Genomic DNA, 16,702 nt, shown 5'->3' with positions numbered 1-16,702 from the left:
CTGCGTGAAGCAGGGGGCTGGACTCGATGACCTCCTGAGGTCCCTTCCAGCCCTGTGATTCTGTGAATCCAACCAATAAAGAGTCCAGCTAAAGACTGCATGAATAAATCTGCCTGTCCTTTATATATCTGGGGCCTCTGACCTACATATTTCAGGAGCAAGTAAATAGGCAATGGGGAGAGAACCTAATTTCCAGCTACTCTGCCCCTCTCATCTCCTGTTCCTTTCCCATCTTGCTCGGGGTCAGAAATGGTGACATTCCAGAGGCAGATGTCATCTGCCCTCCCCCCAGAGCTGCAGTTGCTGTAGGCTCCATGGAAGGGCTGTGGGCAGGGGGTATTATATGCAACCCCAAGAAGGCAAGTGAGAGTCTTGCCTGTTGTATTTAAAATGATAATGTTTGATCTTTTGCTGCCCTATTCAAGAAGGTGGCAATATGTTACCATCAAATAAGAGTGCAGAGTGAGTTTCCAGCAGTGTTCCCCTTAAGCTGAGCACTAGGGTGGCCACCCAAGACGGATTCAAGTGCTACCCAGGTGATTAGCAGAGTGCCCACAGCCACCCAACATGGGCAGCATGTGTTTCTCATGGTGGTGCACGTCCATACATGCCTTGGTGCTTGTAACAAAATTTATTCCACCCACAGAAGGAAACAGAGTAGAGGAAACACCACCGGCCATGTAGCTGTATTTCAACTATGCTACTTTGGGTGAGCATACACACAATGGATCTGATTGGAGGCCACATTTCTAAAGTCAGAATAGACTCTCCTAACTCTCTGCACGGACGTTTGATGCTAAAGAAAGATAGAGCCATGCAGGTAAGCATGCCACAGCGCTTGGACGAGCAAGTCGTATGTGGGCAATGAAATTCCCTACTGCAAATAACCGTTTTTTTTTAATTTACACAGTGTATAAATATGGATTTTGTACTCTCTGGAGCAAGAGTAAACACCTGGTTTATATAACCTGTCTTTATGCCAAGAAGATCCCAGAGTAATCCTTCCAGCTCTGTGGGATGCTGTTTCATCTTTAATTTTTAAATAGATTCATAAACGAATAGGTTCTGGTTCTGGGGAATTAAGACTTACAGCCGAGTTACTCATTTATCCAGTAATTCCAAATGATCAGTGAAACAGCACAGTGCAATACCTAAGGTCAAGGCTGCAGAAAGGACTTTGTTAAGGGTATGTCTACACTACCCAGGCAGGGCTGAACTTCTGGAGTTTGATGTTGCGCGAAATCAAACTATCTCTGCACACCCTTCAACCTCCCTCTGTGTGGAGGGCCAGGTAAGTTGATTGCAGATAAGTCGATTCTAGCTATGCAATTGCCATAGCTAGAATTGCATATTTGCGATTGACTTAACTCCCTAGTGTAAACAAAGCCAAAGTCTCAGATCTTCAAGGGTGTTAGAAAGCAATTTGTAGAGGCTACACCAGTTTCTTAGTGAGCCAGAAGTTAAATGTGGCTTCCTTCCTCTCTTGCTTCCTTCTTATACCTGCCCAACAGGGGAGCTAGGGACCTGATTCTTGCTTACTCCAGGGCCCCTTTGCACAGCTCTAGCAGCGTAAAGGGCCTCACGTGTTATATGCACCTAAGTTGCCACAGAGGTACAAAGGTACCTCAGTGCAAAAGAGAGTCAGACCTAAGAGGTAGGAAGGGGCCAGGTTTAATTCTGTGTTCTGCAAACTGGGATGAACCTTAGCCCAACAACAAATTTGTTTCTTGTGGACTATTTCTGCTCATGGTAAATTGTGAATTATGTTTATGGCAATGTGCTACTGATGAGCAGTTCTTGTCCTTCCTCACTTCTGCAGAGCCACCTCACTGATTTACATACAGAACGTGTGAGCCACAACTTGGGGGCTAGATACACACTTGCCCAGGTGCAAAGACTTAGGCTATAAGCTTGTTAGAACAGGGAACATCTTTATGTGCTGTGTTTACATAGCACGCAGTCCTTTGGGGTTCTGCTCCATGACTGGGACTGCTGGGGGAGCACAAACAATATGGTAATATCTATGGTCACTAACAGCCTGACCCAAAGTCCACTGACATTAATGGATCAGCATTTTGTTCTTGTTAAGCAAATTTCAGATTGGCTTTTGTTCTGATGTTTTCAAGGGCCCCTTGTTTTCTCATTAATGTAGGAACAGTTGAACTTTGCAATTCAAATACTAGCATGTCAATAGTTCATTTTGTGGAACAGACCCAGAACAGCCTTTCAATGAATAATAATTAAAGACCAGATGCTGATGCCTTCACTCGCAACCAATAACATCTTACTCCGCAGCTAGAGCTACTCATCAAGTAGGGTCCTACTCAATGGGAGTCGCTGGATCACAGCCTGATACTCAGTCCCAAGCCATCGAAAAAACATTTTTGAGTCTGCCCATTGGACATCTAAAATGACCTCAAACCTGCTGCCACTGATGTCAATGAAAGCTGAATCAGGCCCATTTGATAGCAAGGGCCAGTCTGCTATGGGAGAAGGGTCACTTGAGCAGATGCTTTCTGGGGATCAGAGGGGGAATGACGGGAACGAAAAAGGTTTGATGAAGGAGGGTGGGGGGAGGTAAGGCAGCTCCTTCACCTTCCAGGGCTGGACAAGGTACCAAGCCAAGTTTGCAACAGTATCCATAGCACATGGAACCAGAACAGGTAACCAGTGAGATATTTAGCAATGCCTCTTCCTAGCCCTGATCCTCTGAAAATTCAGGAGGTCCTCCAGTCTTTGCAGCCCACTGATTGCCACAGGTGCAAGACCATGCTCTTCACCTTTCAGTCCTGCACTTCGGCCCCATATCTTGTTTTGCATCTGAGGCTTGGTCTACGCTAGGGAGATAAGTCAACTGTAGATATGCAGTTCTAGCTATGGCAATTGCGTAGCTAGAGTTGACTTACCTGCGATCGACTTACCTGGCCATCCTCATTGAAGAAGGTTGATGGGAGAGTTTCTCCTGGCAACGTCCCTTACTTGTTATGAGATTGAGGAGTGCAGGGGTTGACTGCCAAGCCAAGATAGGTCAGTTTTGTGAGTCTCTACTGGATGCACAAAATTGAACCCTGGAGGATCGACCTTGTGCGGATTGATCTTCTGGGTAATGTAGACATGACCTAACAGTTACAACCACTGAATTCAGCCTAGTAACCTTTACACTGGTTACATTTTCAGGGCAAATGGAAATCTCTCCAGCCATAAACTAGAGTAGTTATGGATTTTCTTTATAAAGGTTTAATTAAGGGATAGCCTCAGTTTTAAAAGGATAGTCTGTCCTCTTGCAGACATTAGTGCTCCTGCTGGCTCCCAATGCTAGATTCATGGTGTCGGGACCAAGGATGCACAAATTTACTCATATGAGTAGCCCTCCAGCCCACAGTCACTCCCCACCACCCAGAAATGGTAAGGCTATAATTTACTGTTCTTTCATTCACTGCTGATTCTAGTAATAGTGTACTAATGTGTCATATTTACGCATTACCAGGACAGCACCCTAACTTTACCTTACGCTGTGTTACTCTTTCTGTATATTTGTTTTAACATATGTAAATGGTTTGTTTCCTGACTCCAGCTCTGACCCAGGAGTGTAATCATAGTGTCTGAACCCCAGCACTGAGCCTGCCCTCTGATTCCTGCTACGACCAGTAGGCACTACCACCGCTGCTCCAACAACTAGTCCTGACTGCTCATACCCCCGCAGTCCATGACAATCGATGCCGAGTGTGGGATATGTAGGTACATTACAAACCTATCACTACTAGTTGGTACATTCCATTTGGCAATGGAATTAAGAAAACTTTACACACAGGGGTAAGAATATGCCCCAGAGCCTCGTTCTCTGCCCTGTATAGAAAAATTATTCTAATACACATTCTACCCTTCTGCAAAGGAATTACAACCTTCAGAGCACCGCAGTGTTTTCACTCTTAGTTTACTCTCCAGTCAAATCAGAAGAGATTTGGGGTTAGCTGGCGTAAATCAGTGATTTACTGGTTTTAATGGAAGAGCCTGATTTGCAACAGGGGAAGAGACGACCCCAAACGGCATCATCAGATGTTATCCTCACCTTGGCCCTCAGTGAATCATTAATTCTCTGTTGTGCTTTATGCACTGATCTGTGCCTTTTGTTCTTTACACAACACTCAGATAAGGACTGCAGTGCAAGAAGTGTCGGTGAATGCATGACTTAGCAGTGATTTATATTGGTCAGAGATCACCGGAACGCACCCTATTGAGCTCAGTGAAACTGCTCTCCCCCCGCATGCCCCTTCCCCCACATTTCAGGAAAGGAAGCTTTTTCCTTTGTTCAGTGCATTGTGTCAATCTCATTTTTAAACAACGCCTCCTTCTGCCCCGCAAAGCACAAACCCAGCCCTTTTCCTACCTCATGGACGTGGCCATACAGCCAGTGGGTCGGATGGCTTGGGAACCTGCTGAAAGCTTTGATTAATTCCCGTCTCCTGTGATACAGCTGTATCACTTTCAGCAGCAGGGAGGTCAAGCAGAACACAGCCACCAGGTGAAAAAGCCGGTAGATATCCACCCCCAGCCAGGGCCAGGAGGGCTTTGCCCCTCTCTCTAGCACAGTTGTCATCTTCCTGCTGCTTCTGTTAGAATGCACTCATTGTCCTATCACCCTGCCTGTGCTGCAGTTATGTAAAGCAGCTGCAGCCAATGCTGTGCAAAGGGGCAGGGTCTCAGAGGCAGGTTTTGCTGCCAAATCATGAGAGTCCTTATTGGAGGGAAGAAGCCAGCTAGACAACCTTGGGAAAACATCATTCACGTGAGGAAGAGTGAACAATGACAACCTGGCCTGTCTTTCCTGTACCTTACAGCTGCAGATAAAGCATGTGATACTCCTGTTGCATTGATGTCCCTGGTTACACATGTAAGACAGTTGCAAATCATCCCCTCTTGTTATGCTTATAAAAAGCACAGGGGATCTTTCTGAGGCAACACCCTGTGTTTATTGAGAATACAGTAGAAAAGCAGTTAGTGTCTGCTTACACACACCCAGTCACGCTAGTTGATGTTAGAGGTCCCAGTCTGTTGCTCAGTTTCAATGAGTTGACCAAGCTAATGAAATGCAAGGATGGCTCGGGACCGGGTTTCTTACAGCCAGGACTGAGATCCCATTGAAAGTGGCAGACGACCCCAAAGTCTGTGGCAGAGCAGCTCCCTTCTTATAGCACTCTTCTTTCATTGGGATCACTGGCCTGTGCAGCTGTCTGCGAGGGCTTGTTTTCTGAAGTTCCTTTCTGTTTCCTTAAGTTGTTCTTCTCATCTTTCATCCCATTGTGCAGATTCTGATTACTGCTACCTTGTCCTTATTGATGACTGCCTGTTTCCTCCTCAGAGTCCTCCTAACACCCTCTTCTCTCGTTTTAATGAGGATATGCAACCATCCCTAGAACATAAGGTGATGATCTTGCACTTGTCACACATATTCCACATTCATAAGACATGGTGTTCTCATTAGCTTAGAGCCAATATAAGCATTTAGACAGAACATTGTTAGTTTTAACCATCACTCATCACAATCTCTTAAAATAGTACAGAGTGGTTGCTGTGTTAGTCTGTATCTTCACAAAACAAAAAAGCAGCCCTGTAGCACTCTGAAGGCTAACAAAATAATTTATTAGGAGAGGAGCTTTTGTGGGACAAACCCACTTCTTCAGATCTGGAACTATTGGAGTGGGCTGTGAAACTTCGTCAATTTCCTCTTGTTGCCCCTCTTTGCAGAGCCCTGGGGAGAAGGGAAATTGACAACCCCACACCAGCTGGGGCTCAGGCAGCAAGGCTGCCTGAGTCCCAGCTGATGTGGGGTTCATCAATTTTCCCATGATAGCTCTTGGCAGAGCCACCACAACTAAAAATGACAATCCCACAGGACTCCATTCGTGCCAGGAGGCAGCTAAAATTCTGCTACCGAGCTCAAACGCGCTGACAGAGAGCCCACCTCCAATCCCTGCTTTGGCAAGGGGGAGGGAGGGTGGGAGTCTGCTGGAGCTGGGACACAGTTCAAATGCTGCCTCCTGGCTCCAATGGGCTGGAGTGGGAGGGGAGGGGAGCCTGGTTTCAGTGATTACTCCTTTGCTCGCCGTCCCTAGCATGGCATAGAGCAGATTTTGAAAATGCGTCTGTGCTCCCTGTCAAAGATGGTATATTCTGTGGCAGATTTCAAACATGAATGTATTTGATCCTTGTTTAGCTTGTTGTATGCACCACGGTGTTGCAAACCTCTCTAGTAAGACCACAGCCATAGTAAATGTCAGTAAATGTGACATTCATGAGCAAAAGGGGGGAGGGATAGCTCAGTGGTTTGAGCATTGGCCTGCTAAACCCAGGGTTGTGAGCTTCCTCTTTGAGGAGGCCATTTAGGGATTGGGGCAAATAGAGATCAGGGATGGTGCTCAGCCCTGCCAAGAGAGCAGGGGACTAAATTAGATGATCTCCTGTGGTTCCTTCAAGTTCTAGGAGATGTGCACCTCCAATTATATTTTTTATATTAATTCAGTTTTAAAAAAGTGGGTGTGCCATGGAATTGCTTGTCTCATTGAATGTGCTGTCTTACTCAACAGGTTGGGAACCACTCTTTTATTGGACCAACAAAGTGGTGCTGATTTAATTAAAGGTGTGGCTTTGAACCGGTTTAGCTGAATAGGTGCAAATTTCTGTGTGACTGCTCCTCTGTAAGTTTCTGCTTCACTTTTAGCAATTTAATGTGAACTGGCAAATTAACAAATGCAACCTAAATGGTTATACCCAGTTCTAATCTGATAGAGTCCACACACACTCAGCTGCACCAGTTTAAATGAACCAATTTAAGCTAAGGTTGAACCTCTCTAGTTTGGTAACTCTCTCGTCTGGCAACATCCATAATCTGTCATGATTTTAGTTTAGTAGATACCCACGTATCATGAGTGTGGCCATGTTTCCCACAATCCCACAAAGTTTGTTTACAGCTACCAGTCCTGGCTCTCAGTGTTCTGTGCTGTTATTTAGCTGTAATTTATCCCAACTGTCTTCTAAGAGCCCAGTAAGCAGTGGAAAGGTTGGTAATGTGCTAGACAATACCGATCTCTCAAGGTCTGGCAAATTCTCTCTTTCAGCTCCAGTCGGGTCCTGAGGATGCCAGACGAGACAGGTTCAACCTGTAGTGAAATGTGTGAGTGTAGATCTTAGAAAACAAACAAAGCAAAAACACATGAATAAAAAACACTGGAAATCCCATTAGTAGTAGGCATCCTTCAGTCTGCATAGACTATGGATCGCGCCCTTTATAGTTTCAATTGAGGACTTCATTTACAGAGTCTACTGTGACTATGAAGACCCACATGAGAGTGACAGTCCTTGCTGCATCTCTTGCAGATGCGGTGGGTGTCTGGCAAGTTCTTAGTGTGCTTTCTGTGTGCTCACTTCTCCTCTGCTAGCTGTCTGATCCTCATCTCGCCCTTCTGAAGGCCCCTGTGTAACCCCTGCCTCCACCTGCTGCAGTCGTCTGCTAGTTCTTCCCAGTCGTCCAGCTCGATGTCTACCTCTCTGAGGTCTCTCTTGCAGACATCTTTGTAGAGCTACCGGGGGCGTCCAGGAGGTCTTTTGCCAGAGGCTAGCTCACCATACAGGATGTCTTTTGGAATCCTTCCATCATTCATCCTGTGGATGTGGCCAAGCCAGCAGAGCTGACGCTGCCTGAGGAGAGTGTGCTTGGTTGGGATTCCAGCTTGCTTGAGGACGGCGGTGTTGGTCACTTTGTCCTTCCATGATATTCCAAGGATGCGCCTGAGGCAGCGCAAGTGGAAGACGTTCAGCCTCTTTTCCTGGCGGGCATACAGGGTCCAAGTCTCGCTGCCATAAAGGAGGATGCTGAGGATGCAGGCTCTGCAGACTTGCATTTTGGTGTGAGTGTACAGCTTGTTGTTATTCCACACTCTCTTGCTGAGTCTGGACAGAGTTGTGGCCGCTTTTCCGATCCTCCTATTTAGCTCAGTGTCCAATGACAGGGTGTCAGTGATGGTGGACCCGGGGTAAACGAACTCATGGACAACCTCTAACGTACAGTTGTCAATGCTGATTGATGGGGATTCAGCAACATCCTGACCGAGTATGTTTGTCTTCTTTAGGCTGATGGTAAGCCCAAAGTCCTTGCATGCTTTGGAGAACTGATCCAGCAGGTTTTGAAGCTGGTCTTCTGTGTGAGACACTACAGCAGCATCGTCTGCGAACAGCGTGTCTCTGATGAGGACTTCCCGCACCTTAGACTTAGCTTTCAGCCTTGCAAGATTAAACAGTTTCCCATCAGATCTTGTGTGCAGCAAGATGCCCTCTGTTGAAGATCCAAAGGCATGCTTCCGGAGGAGTGCGAAGAAGATCCCGAACAATGTCGGAGCAAGCACGCATCCTTGTTTGATGCCGCTCCTGATTCCGAAAGCATCCGATAATGCGCCGTCATAGTGGATGGTTACTCTCATGTCTTCGTGGAACGACTGGATCATCTTGAGTAACTGTGGAGGACAGCCTATCTTGTGGAGCAGTTTGAACAGACCATCCCTGCTGACCAAGTCAAAGGCCTTGGTCAGGTCGATGAAGGCTATGTAGAGTGGCTTCCTCTGCTCCCTGCACTTCTCCTGCAGCTGCCTTAGAGAGAAGACCATGTCAACGGTAGACCTCTCTGTGCGGAATCCGCACTGCGATTTGGGGTACACCCTCTCAGCAATCTTCTGGAGTCTGCCAAGGATGACGCGAGCGAACAGTTTACCAGTGACGCTTAGGAGGGAGATTCCACGGTAGTTGTTGCAGTTGCTTCTGTCTCCTTTGTTCTTATACAACGTTACAATGTTAGCGTCGCGCATATCCTGTGGAACCTCACCCTCTTTCCAGCACAGGCACAGTAGCTCGTGTAGGGGTTCCAGGAGTGTGTCCGCGGCACACTTGATTACCTCTGGTGGTATACCATCCTGGCCAGGGGCCTTTCCTGCTGCAATGCTGTCGATGGCTCTCTTCAGTTCATCCACAGTCGGTTCCTGATCCAGTTCGTCCATTACTGGTAGGAGCTCGATGGCATCGAGGGCTGCGTCAACCACAACATTATCGCGTGAGTACAGCTCGGAGTAGTGCTCGACCCAGCGCTCCATCTGTTTGGCTTTGTCAGTGGTGACTTCACCAGATTTGGATTTCAGAGGTGCCATCTTGTTCTGGGTGGGTCCTAATGCCTTCTTCATACCCTCGTACATTCCTCTGAGATTACCAAAGTCAGCACAGGTCTGGATGCTGCTGCATAGCTGGAGCCAGTGGTTGTTGGCACAGCGCCTGGCTGTCTGCTGTACTGTTCTTCTGGCCGCTCTAAGTGCTTGCTGGGTACTCTGGCTCGGTGAGCATTTGTACTCCAGGAGTGCAGCGCGCTTCTTTTCAATGACTGGAATCATCTCATCGGAGTTAGCTTTGAACCAGTCGTTCATGTTTCTAGCTCTTCTTCCAAACACTGACAAGGCCGTGTTGTAAACTGTATCCCACAGATGTTGCCATTTGGATGTCACATCGGCGCCCCCAGGGCCGCTGCACAGATTTTCCTGGAGGGCCTCTCTGAACTTTTCAGCTTTCTCTGAGTTTGCCGTCTTTCTGGCGTCAATGTGGGGCCTTCCAGCAGGTTTAGAATGGTACAGCTTCTTGGGTCTCAGCTTGAGCTTGGAGCAAACTAGCGAGTGATCTGTATCACAGTCAGCACTATGATAGCTGCGTGTCAGAAGGACGTTTTTGAGGTTATTACGCCTAGTGATGACCATGTCTAGTTGATGCCAGTGCTTCGAGCGTGGGTGTCTCCATGACACTCTGTTCTGTGGCTTCGTTTGGAAGAATGTGTTTGTGATACACAGATTGTGGTACGTGCACAGTTCAAGGAGACGCTGTCCATTGTCATTCATTTTTCCCACACCAGTGTCCTAAGCAGGAAGGCCACGAGGCCCAATCAGCTCCAACTCTTGCACTGAAGTCACCCAAGATGTACAGTTGTTCACGAGCAGGTATTTGCGCTACAGCAGCACTAAGCAGGTCATAGAACTTGTCTTTTACTTCTGGTGTGGCGTACAGGGTTGGAGCATAAGCGCTGATCAGGTGGACGGGACCCGAAGAAGTCTTTCTGATCCGCCCATGACTAATTCCACCATTTGTAGAAGGGTGTTTCTGACAGCAAAGCCAACACCATGCTCTCTGGGTTCTTCTTGGGCTTTACCCTGCCAGAAAAAGGTGTAGTCCTTTTCCTTTAGAGATCCCGAATCTGCGAGTCGCGTCTCTTGCAGTGCAGCGATATCAACTCAGAGCTTCTTCAGTTCCTCGTTGATGTCAGCGGTCTTTTGGGTGTCACTGATGCCCTGAAGATCTTCAGTCAAGCGGGTCAGCATGGTCCGCACATTCCAGCAAGCAAGCTTAAATTGTTGATGTTTCTCATTTCTTGTTGACTTTCTTATTGGTTTGTCTGGTGCCCAAATTTCAGTCACTTGTCAGGTTCAGGAACCTTAAGCCTCATGCACCCAGCGAGGCAGGTGAACTGTGGCGGGACAGTACCCTATTGGCTGGGGGCTGCCCAGCTTGAGGAGGGCGGTGACTGTCCAGTGAGATGTGAGGATCTCTCCCAGCATCGAAGGCAACCCCTGGCTCTCGTTCTCTACGCCAATCGAGCAAGAGCTTATAACCGGTATCTGTTGCCTCCCGTGTTGATGCAACGCTGTTCACCAATGCCGGAGTACCTCTCCGGGCGCGAGCCTGGGTACTTATTATGGAGACTCTGGGCTGCCCAGACACCAGTGGCCCCCTCTCGGCTTTACTGATATAGTCCAAAGGAGAGGATAACCTCCACGTCTGGTACCAGCTCAGCTGCAGGAGTTGCCAGGACAGTGCCAGAAGTTGACACTGAACCGCCTTCGGACTCCACTCCGGATTTTCTGTCAGCGTTTACTCCCTTAGCCTTGCTCCTTCCCAGGATAACCCACAAGGCAGTGGGGTGTGGAGAATGTGGTTAAGGATCCCACTACTTCATACCTCTCTGTCACCACGAGTCACCATAGCTCCCTGTGGAGCAATGACCTCATATCCCCGGGACCCTCCTCCCCACCTTTCGCACCCCCCCAGCTACCATCACCATAGGACCCTTCCCAACCCACTACCCCCATCTGCTCCCATGTCTGCCCTCCTCACTGCACTGGCCCCTCTCCCCCCAGCTGCTCTCAGTGCACCCAGGTCCACGTTCCCCCATCGCTCTTCAGGCTCTTCTCTTCAGAGACTCCTTTTCCTGATAGTGCTGCCTTGCAGGGCACAGGTGGAACACCATACCTGAAAAGGACAACAAACACGGGGCTCCTCCCTCGGCAAACTCCCAGAGGCAAACTCCCTTCCCTGTTAGCTGCTGCCCCTGTTCGCTGCTCACAGTGTGCCTGAGCTTGTGTTGTGCAGAGAGGAGCAGTTTGCAAGGTGTGAATTGGTGGAGTTCCCTGCCAGGTGAGCCTTCAAGGGCTGATTAGACTGGAGGCAAGGCTTTGAGCCAGGCCTAACCAGCTAGCAGCTCTCTCTATAAGAAGGGAGCTTTCAGCGAACACTGGAAATCCCATTGGTGGGGTAACATCACAAATCCACAGGAATCTCTGCTATATCCCAGTTTTTAAACAGGGCTCCAGAGGAACCCCGACTCTGGCAGCCCTCCCACCCAGGGTTCCTGCTCATCCTAAGTATAGGCCACATAGCTTTAATGCTTCCAATAGGCTCCAGCTGAAAAATATGACCCTTACCCAACATGGGTTTAGTGGTATGACTTTCATGTGTAGCTGAGCCCTTAGTCTGAACTGGCCCAGCTCTGGGCAGGCTGAAACCCATTTGTTTCTCCAGGCATTTGTGGAGGAAGAGATTTCCATTGAAGCTATTGTTTATGGAAAAAAGGGTGGGAATTGTTGGACCTGGCTTCTCCTGTTCATGGTTACCATTGGGTGTGGAGCAGCTGCTGACTTCCTTCTGATTTTCCTTCGGACTGATTGTTTTTTAAGAGTTGGCAAAGACCTTGGTGGGGTGCTTTTATCCATATCGTTAGAAATGTAAATAAGTACAGCCACAAAGTTATCTATCAACTCTTGGCTGTGATTAGCATTAGAGAACACCCCCTCCCCATAGACATTCTTGACTCACTTCTGCCCTGAAGTTCAAATTCTGTACATGCCTCTGATTATTTACCCTGACAACACCTCAACTCCCTGCCCTGTTGTGGGAGAACGACTGTAGCAACCATCAAATAATATGCTTTGCTAGAAACTCTGCAGGGATTATCTTGCTCAACCTGCTTGCAACAAGCCATCTGTGCTACAGACTACAGCAGCCTGGGAAACAATGTTCTTTGTTGGTGTTTAATAATTGGCCTTCCTCTTTCATAGCACCATGTTACAACAGGGGGTTACAGGGCATGTCTGCATGCCTTGGGCTGTATGACAGTCTGGTCTGCCCCTTGAAAAGCCAGGAGCAAGCAAGCTTTGTTCCACTATTAGACTTAGATGGGAAGGGCCCCGGCTCAGGGGTTTTCAATAAAGGGCTAAGAGAACAAAGTGGAGAAGGGCTAGAGCAGTGGTTCCCAACCTTTCTAATAACACAACACACTTGAACGAGACAATCAATTCCATGACACGCTCATGTTTTCCCTTGTGTGCAAACCTGCCATGATAGGAGTAAAGGCTGAAAATTTCAGTGGTCACTTGATTACCTGCAGGTGAGGAGGTGGCTCCAAAAATCAGGCTCCCCTCCCTGCCAGCCCCTTTGAGCCATAGTTGGTCATTTTTCCCTCCCCCCAACTCTTTGCAGAGATAAGGTAATGGGGAGGGGGAATTGATGACCCCACACCTGCTGGGACTCAGGCTGCCTTGCTGCTTGAGCCCCCAGCTGCTGCAGGGCCACCTAAGTGTGCTGTGAAAATTCATCAATTTCCCTCACCCCTTTGGCTCTGTGAAGAGCGAGAGGGAAAAGAAATTAATGAAATTTCCACAGCACACCAGTGGGAACTGGCCAGAGGGCTACATGTGTATTGTAAAGAAAGTGGCTTTGAACTGTCATTAAATCAGTAGGTTCTGCTATTGTACAGCAGTTGTGCTCACTAGCAGAGGTGTTGTGATTGTTTTACGCTACTGGCTCAACGGGCTTGTTTTATTTTCATTGTAGTAGGGACCCAGATCAGCAGCGTTGCCAGTTTTGATTGGATGTATTCCTGGAGGTTGCATCACATGATGTAATAATAAATTGAAGATTAATTAATGGACGAGGCAATCATGGTACTGTACATGTAAGCCATGCAAGAGATACAGGTCCTAATTCCAAGAATGACACATGATAAGGAAAATTGTCTATTGAGGGAAAATGAGGTGGATACGGCCAAGTGGATCAACTGGTTATTAACTGAAATAATTCCATTTGCAATGCATCATTCTTCAAGATTCTTTAGTGTAAGTGTGATTTGACAAGTAAGTTTCTGAGATGTTTGCTCTACTGGATATTACTAGGAAAAAAAAAGTTTCTTCGCTAATCTGTGTGGCTTGTTTAGTTACTTAAGTTAGGTTTACAATCTATCACTCAAGGACCTAATAAAAAAAGATGCAGGAAGAGAAATCCAGAGCTGAGTTGCCAGTGAATGTCATTTTCTTATTTTATATGGTGTAATACATACCCCTGATTTTGGAACAGCATGGCCACAGACCTTAATCAACAAGAAGTCCTGTGGCACCTTATAGACTAACAGATAATTTGGAGCATAAGCGGGTCTTTGCCCATGAAAGCTGATGCTCCAAAATATCTGTTAGTCTATAAGGTGCCACAGGACTTCTTGTTGTTTTTGAAGACATAGACTAACATGGCTACCTCTCGGATACTGACAGACCATAATGGTGATGCCATAAGTGTAGTCCCTATTTTACTTCAGCAGAAGTCAGCTTTTCCAAGGGAACCCCATTCTATACTTGTTTTGTCTAAAAACAGAAATGCCAGTGAGCTGAACAGTGCTTACTTCAAAATTAAGGCACCTACCTGGTGTTACTGAAGGACAGCAGGAAACACCTGCAACCCAACCAAGCAAATAAAAGCCTTGCAAACCCCACATTCTCCGTGACAGAACTGACCTTGTCAACTCTGGCCCTCCTCTTGACTGGGACTCCCATCTTTTCATGAGCCTATATAGTTAAACCCTCATCTGTAAGCCCCACTCATTCAAAATTACTTCAATCTTCACTTTTTTGGTAATTTGATCAATGATTTTTTTTTTTTTTTTGGTATCAGCTTTGCTTCAAGCAGAGGCTGGGTTTGGGGGAGTCCTGCTTCCCCAAGAACACAGAGTTTGTAGGTAACAATGCAGTTATTCACCTTTCTCCCTGAAGCCATAAAGTTGGATTACTTTATAATCTAGCATGAACAGCTGCAAACCTATCTGTCAGGCTCTTGTTTATTTAAATCCAACCCTGTTGTTTCCTCTACTGAGGTCCTGCTGCAATAATTATACCAAGCATAAGAAATGACTCCTCTTGGTTGCTTTGCCTTTGCTCAATAAATTCCTGGTTTGAGCCTTTCACCTGTAATTAGTAGGCATCCTTCAGTCTGCATAGACTATGGATAGCACCCTTTATAGTTTCAACTGAGGACTTCATTTATAGCATCTACTGTGACTATGAAGACCCACACGAGAGTGACAGGCCTTGCTGCATCTCTTGCAGATGTGGTGGGCGCCTGGCAAGTCCTTAGTGTGCTTCATCCTATATGGTGAGCTAGCCTCTGGCAAAAGACCTCCCGGACAACCCCAGCTGCGCTACAAAGATGTCTGCAAGAGAGACCTCAGAGAGGTAGACATCGAGCTGGACAACTGGGAAGAACTAGCAGACGACCGCAGCAGATGGAGGCAGGGGTTACACAAGGGCCTTCAAAAGGGCGAGATGAGGATCAGACACCTGTAATTACTTATAGGGGTAACAGAGTTGACAAGGTCAGTTCAGTCACAGAGAATGTGGGGTTTGTGAGGTTTTTATTTGCCTGGTTGGGTTGCACGTGTTTCCTACTGTCCTGTCGTAACACCAGGGGGGTGCCTCACTTTTCCTAGGCACAGCATCAATGCATAGATGATGATGGGAGTTCCAGTGTGATGACTTCTTGTAAGTACACAATGGGCCTCCACGCTATTTGTAAATTAGGCAACCAGGTGACACCTTTCTTCCATGGGGGAGGGGGCAGAGAACAGGACAAATGCAGGAGGAAGGGCAGAATCTCATGTCACACAGCATAGATATTGATAACTTCAAAGCCAGGGCCCCAGAGAGAGCTGAAAGGAGAACAGCTATCAATAAAGGTTGCTAATACTTTGAGTTGGAAAAAACATGAAAAGCTGATCAAAAAGGCCTAGCACCCTGCGAGGTCTTCAGTGGCAGCCTGTACATACTTCTGCAATGTGTTATGATCTTCCTCCTTACTATAAAAATACCCAAGGAAACATGCCTCATACTGTGATGTAATCATGGTATATCGAACTGCACAACCACGAGAGAACCTTCATGACACTATCATTGTATCCGACTATACAACCACTATCAGAACAATTGTGATGCTGTAACATCAGCATGGTATCGGACTATACAGCCACACCAGAACTCCTGTGATGACTCCTGGGGAAGTTCTACACCTGCACTGCATGCATGCAGAATTCATGTCCCCCAGGCAGATTTCTTTGCTTCCCTGCAGCAAAGTGCTGGGGAGGACATAGGGAAAGGATAGTGACCAGGGGACAGGAAGGGAGAGCAGATGGGAAGGTGTTGGAGGATGGCATGTGGTGAACCTTTAGCAACAGCTGGTGTGCCCCAATTAAGCAGGCCCATTGCATTAAGCAAGCCACAGCTGCAGGGGACCTGCACCATCCTGATAAACCACCTGAAGCTGGACCCTCATCCCTCTGCCCCAACACATAGGCCCCTTGCAAAGTGCCAACCACTTTCACGTATACCCCCTGCAAAATCCCATCAACCTCCACCCCCACCCCAGGCACCCGTGTATCCACATCCCGCACCGCCAGATTGCGCCAGGCAGCTACCTCTCACCCCTCCTCTGGCCTCCCCGCACTACCCCCAGATCTGGGCAGGTCCCAGCAAGGCTTCTGGGGTAGCCCCGGCCCTTGCACTGTGTTAGGCTCGGGACAGCTAAGCTCCCAGTCCCTGTGCCCTTGGGTAACAGGGGCAGGCTCAGGCGCCCCCCCCGCCTGCAGGCGACGGGATGAGCTTCCCACGCCAAGCGCCACACACACCTCAAGCGAAGCAGGGGACGCCCGCTTGCGCTTTCCGGAGGCGGGCGTGGCGCGCTGACGTCATCGCGGCGTCACACACCCTCCTGGAAACACCTGTGTGATCACGGCATCGTCCTGGGGAACCAGCCAGCCTCTTGGCAGCCCCCGCGCGGCTGCTGGGCACAGCCCGGGGTCCCTTAGCCAGTGCGTAGCCCGCCAGATGGGAGGGACCAGCGGGATCTTCCGCGGACGGGCCTCGAACCTGCAACCTCCCCACCCCGGGCACCCGCGTCCCAGCCCTGAGCCCCCAGCGACGCCACTAGCCCTTTAATTGTCCCCTCCCTCCGCCCGGGGGGGGGCGGGGTGATAGCACCGCTGGCCAATGGGAGCGGCCCTTACTGGCAGGTGGGGCCGCGCTGGGCGCTG

The 16,702-nt window shown here is 48.2% G+C and overlaps 1 protein-coding gene across 1 annotated transcript in view; it reads right to left on the bottom strand.

Annotated features, from left to right (window-relative positions):
• Nucleotides 1-4,597, bottom strand: part of LOC142017391 (cytochrome P450 4B1-like) — a 41,109-nt gene extending 36,512 nt beyond the window's left edge. The window contains exon 1 of the mRNA XM_075002178.1: nt 4,388-4,597. Coding sequence (XP_074858279.1) covers nt 4,388-4,597 — 210 coding nt within the window. The remainder of the gene's footprint in view (nt 1-4,387) is intronic.
• Nucleotides 4,598-16,702: the final 12,105 nt, after the last annotated feature.

The sequence above is a fragment of the Carettochelys insculpta genome, chromosome 9 (genome assembly GCF_033958435.1).
Source record: "Carettochelys insculpta isolate YL-2023 chromosome 9, ASM3395843v1, whole genome shotgun sequence".
Lineage (NCBI taxonomy): Eukaryota > Metazoa > Chordata > Testudines > Carettochelyidae > Carettochelys > Carettochelys insculpta.
The sequence above is the reverse complement of the archived record's forward strand: the minus strand, read 5'-3'. Positions and strand labels throughout refer to the sequence as shown.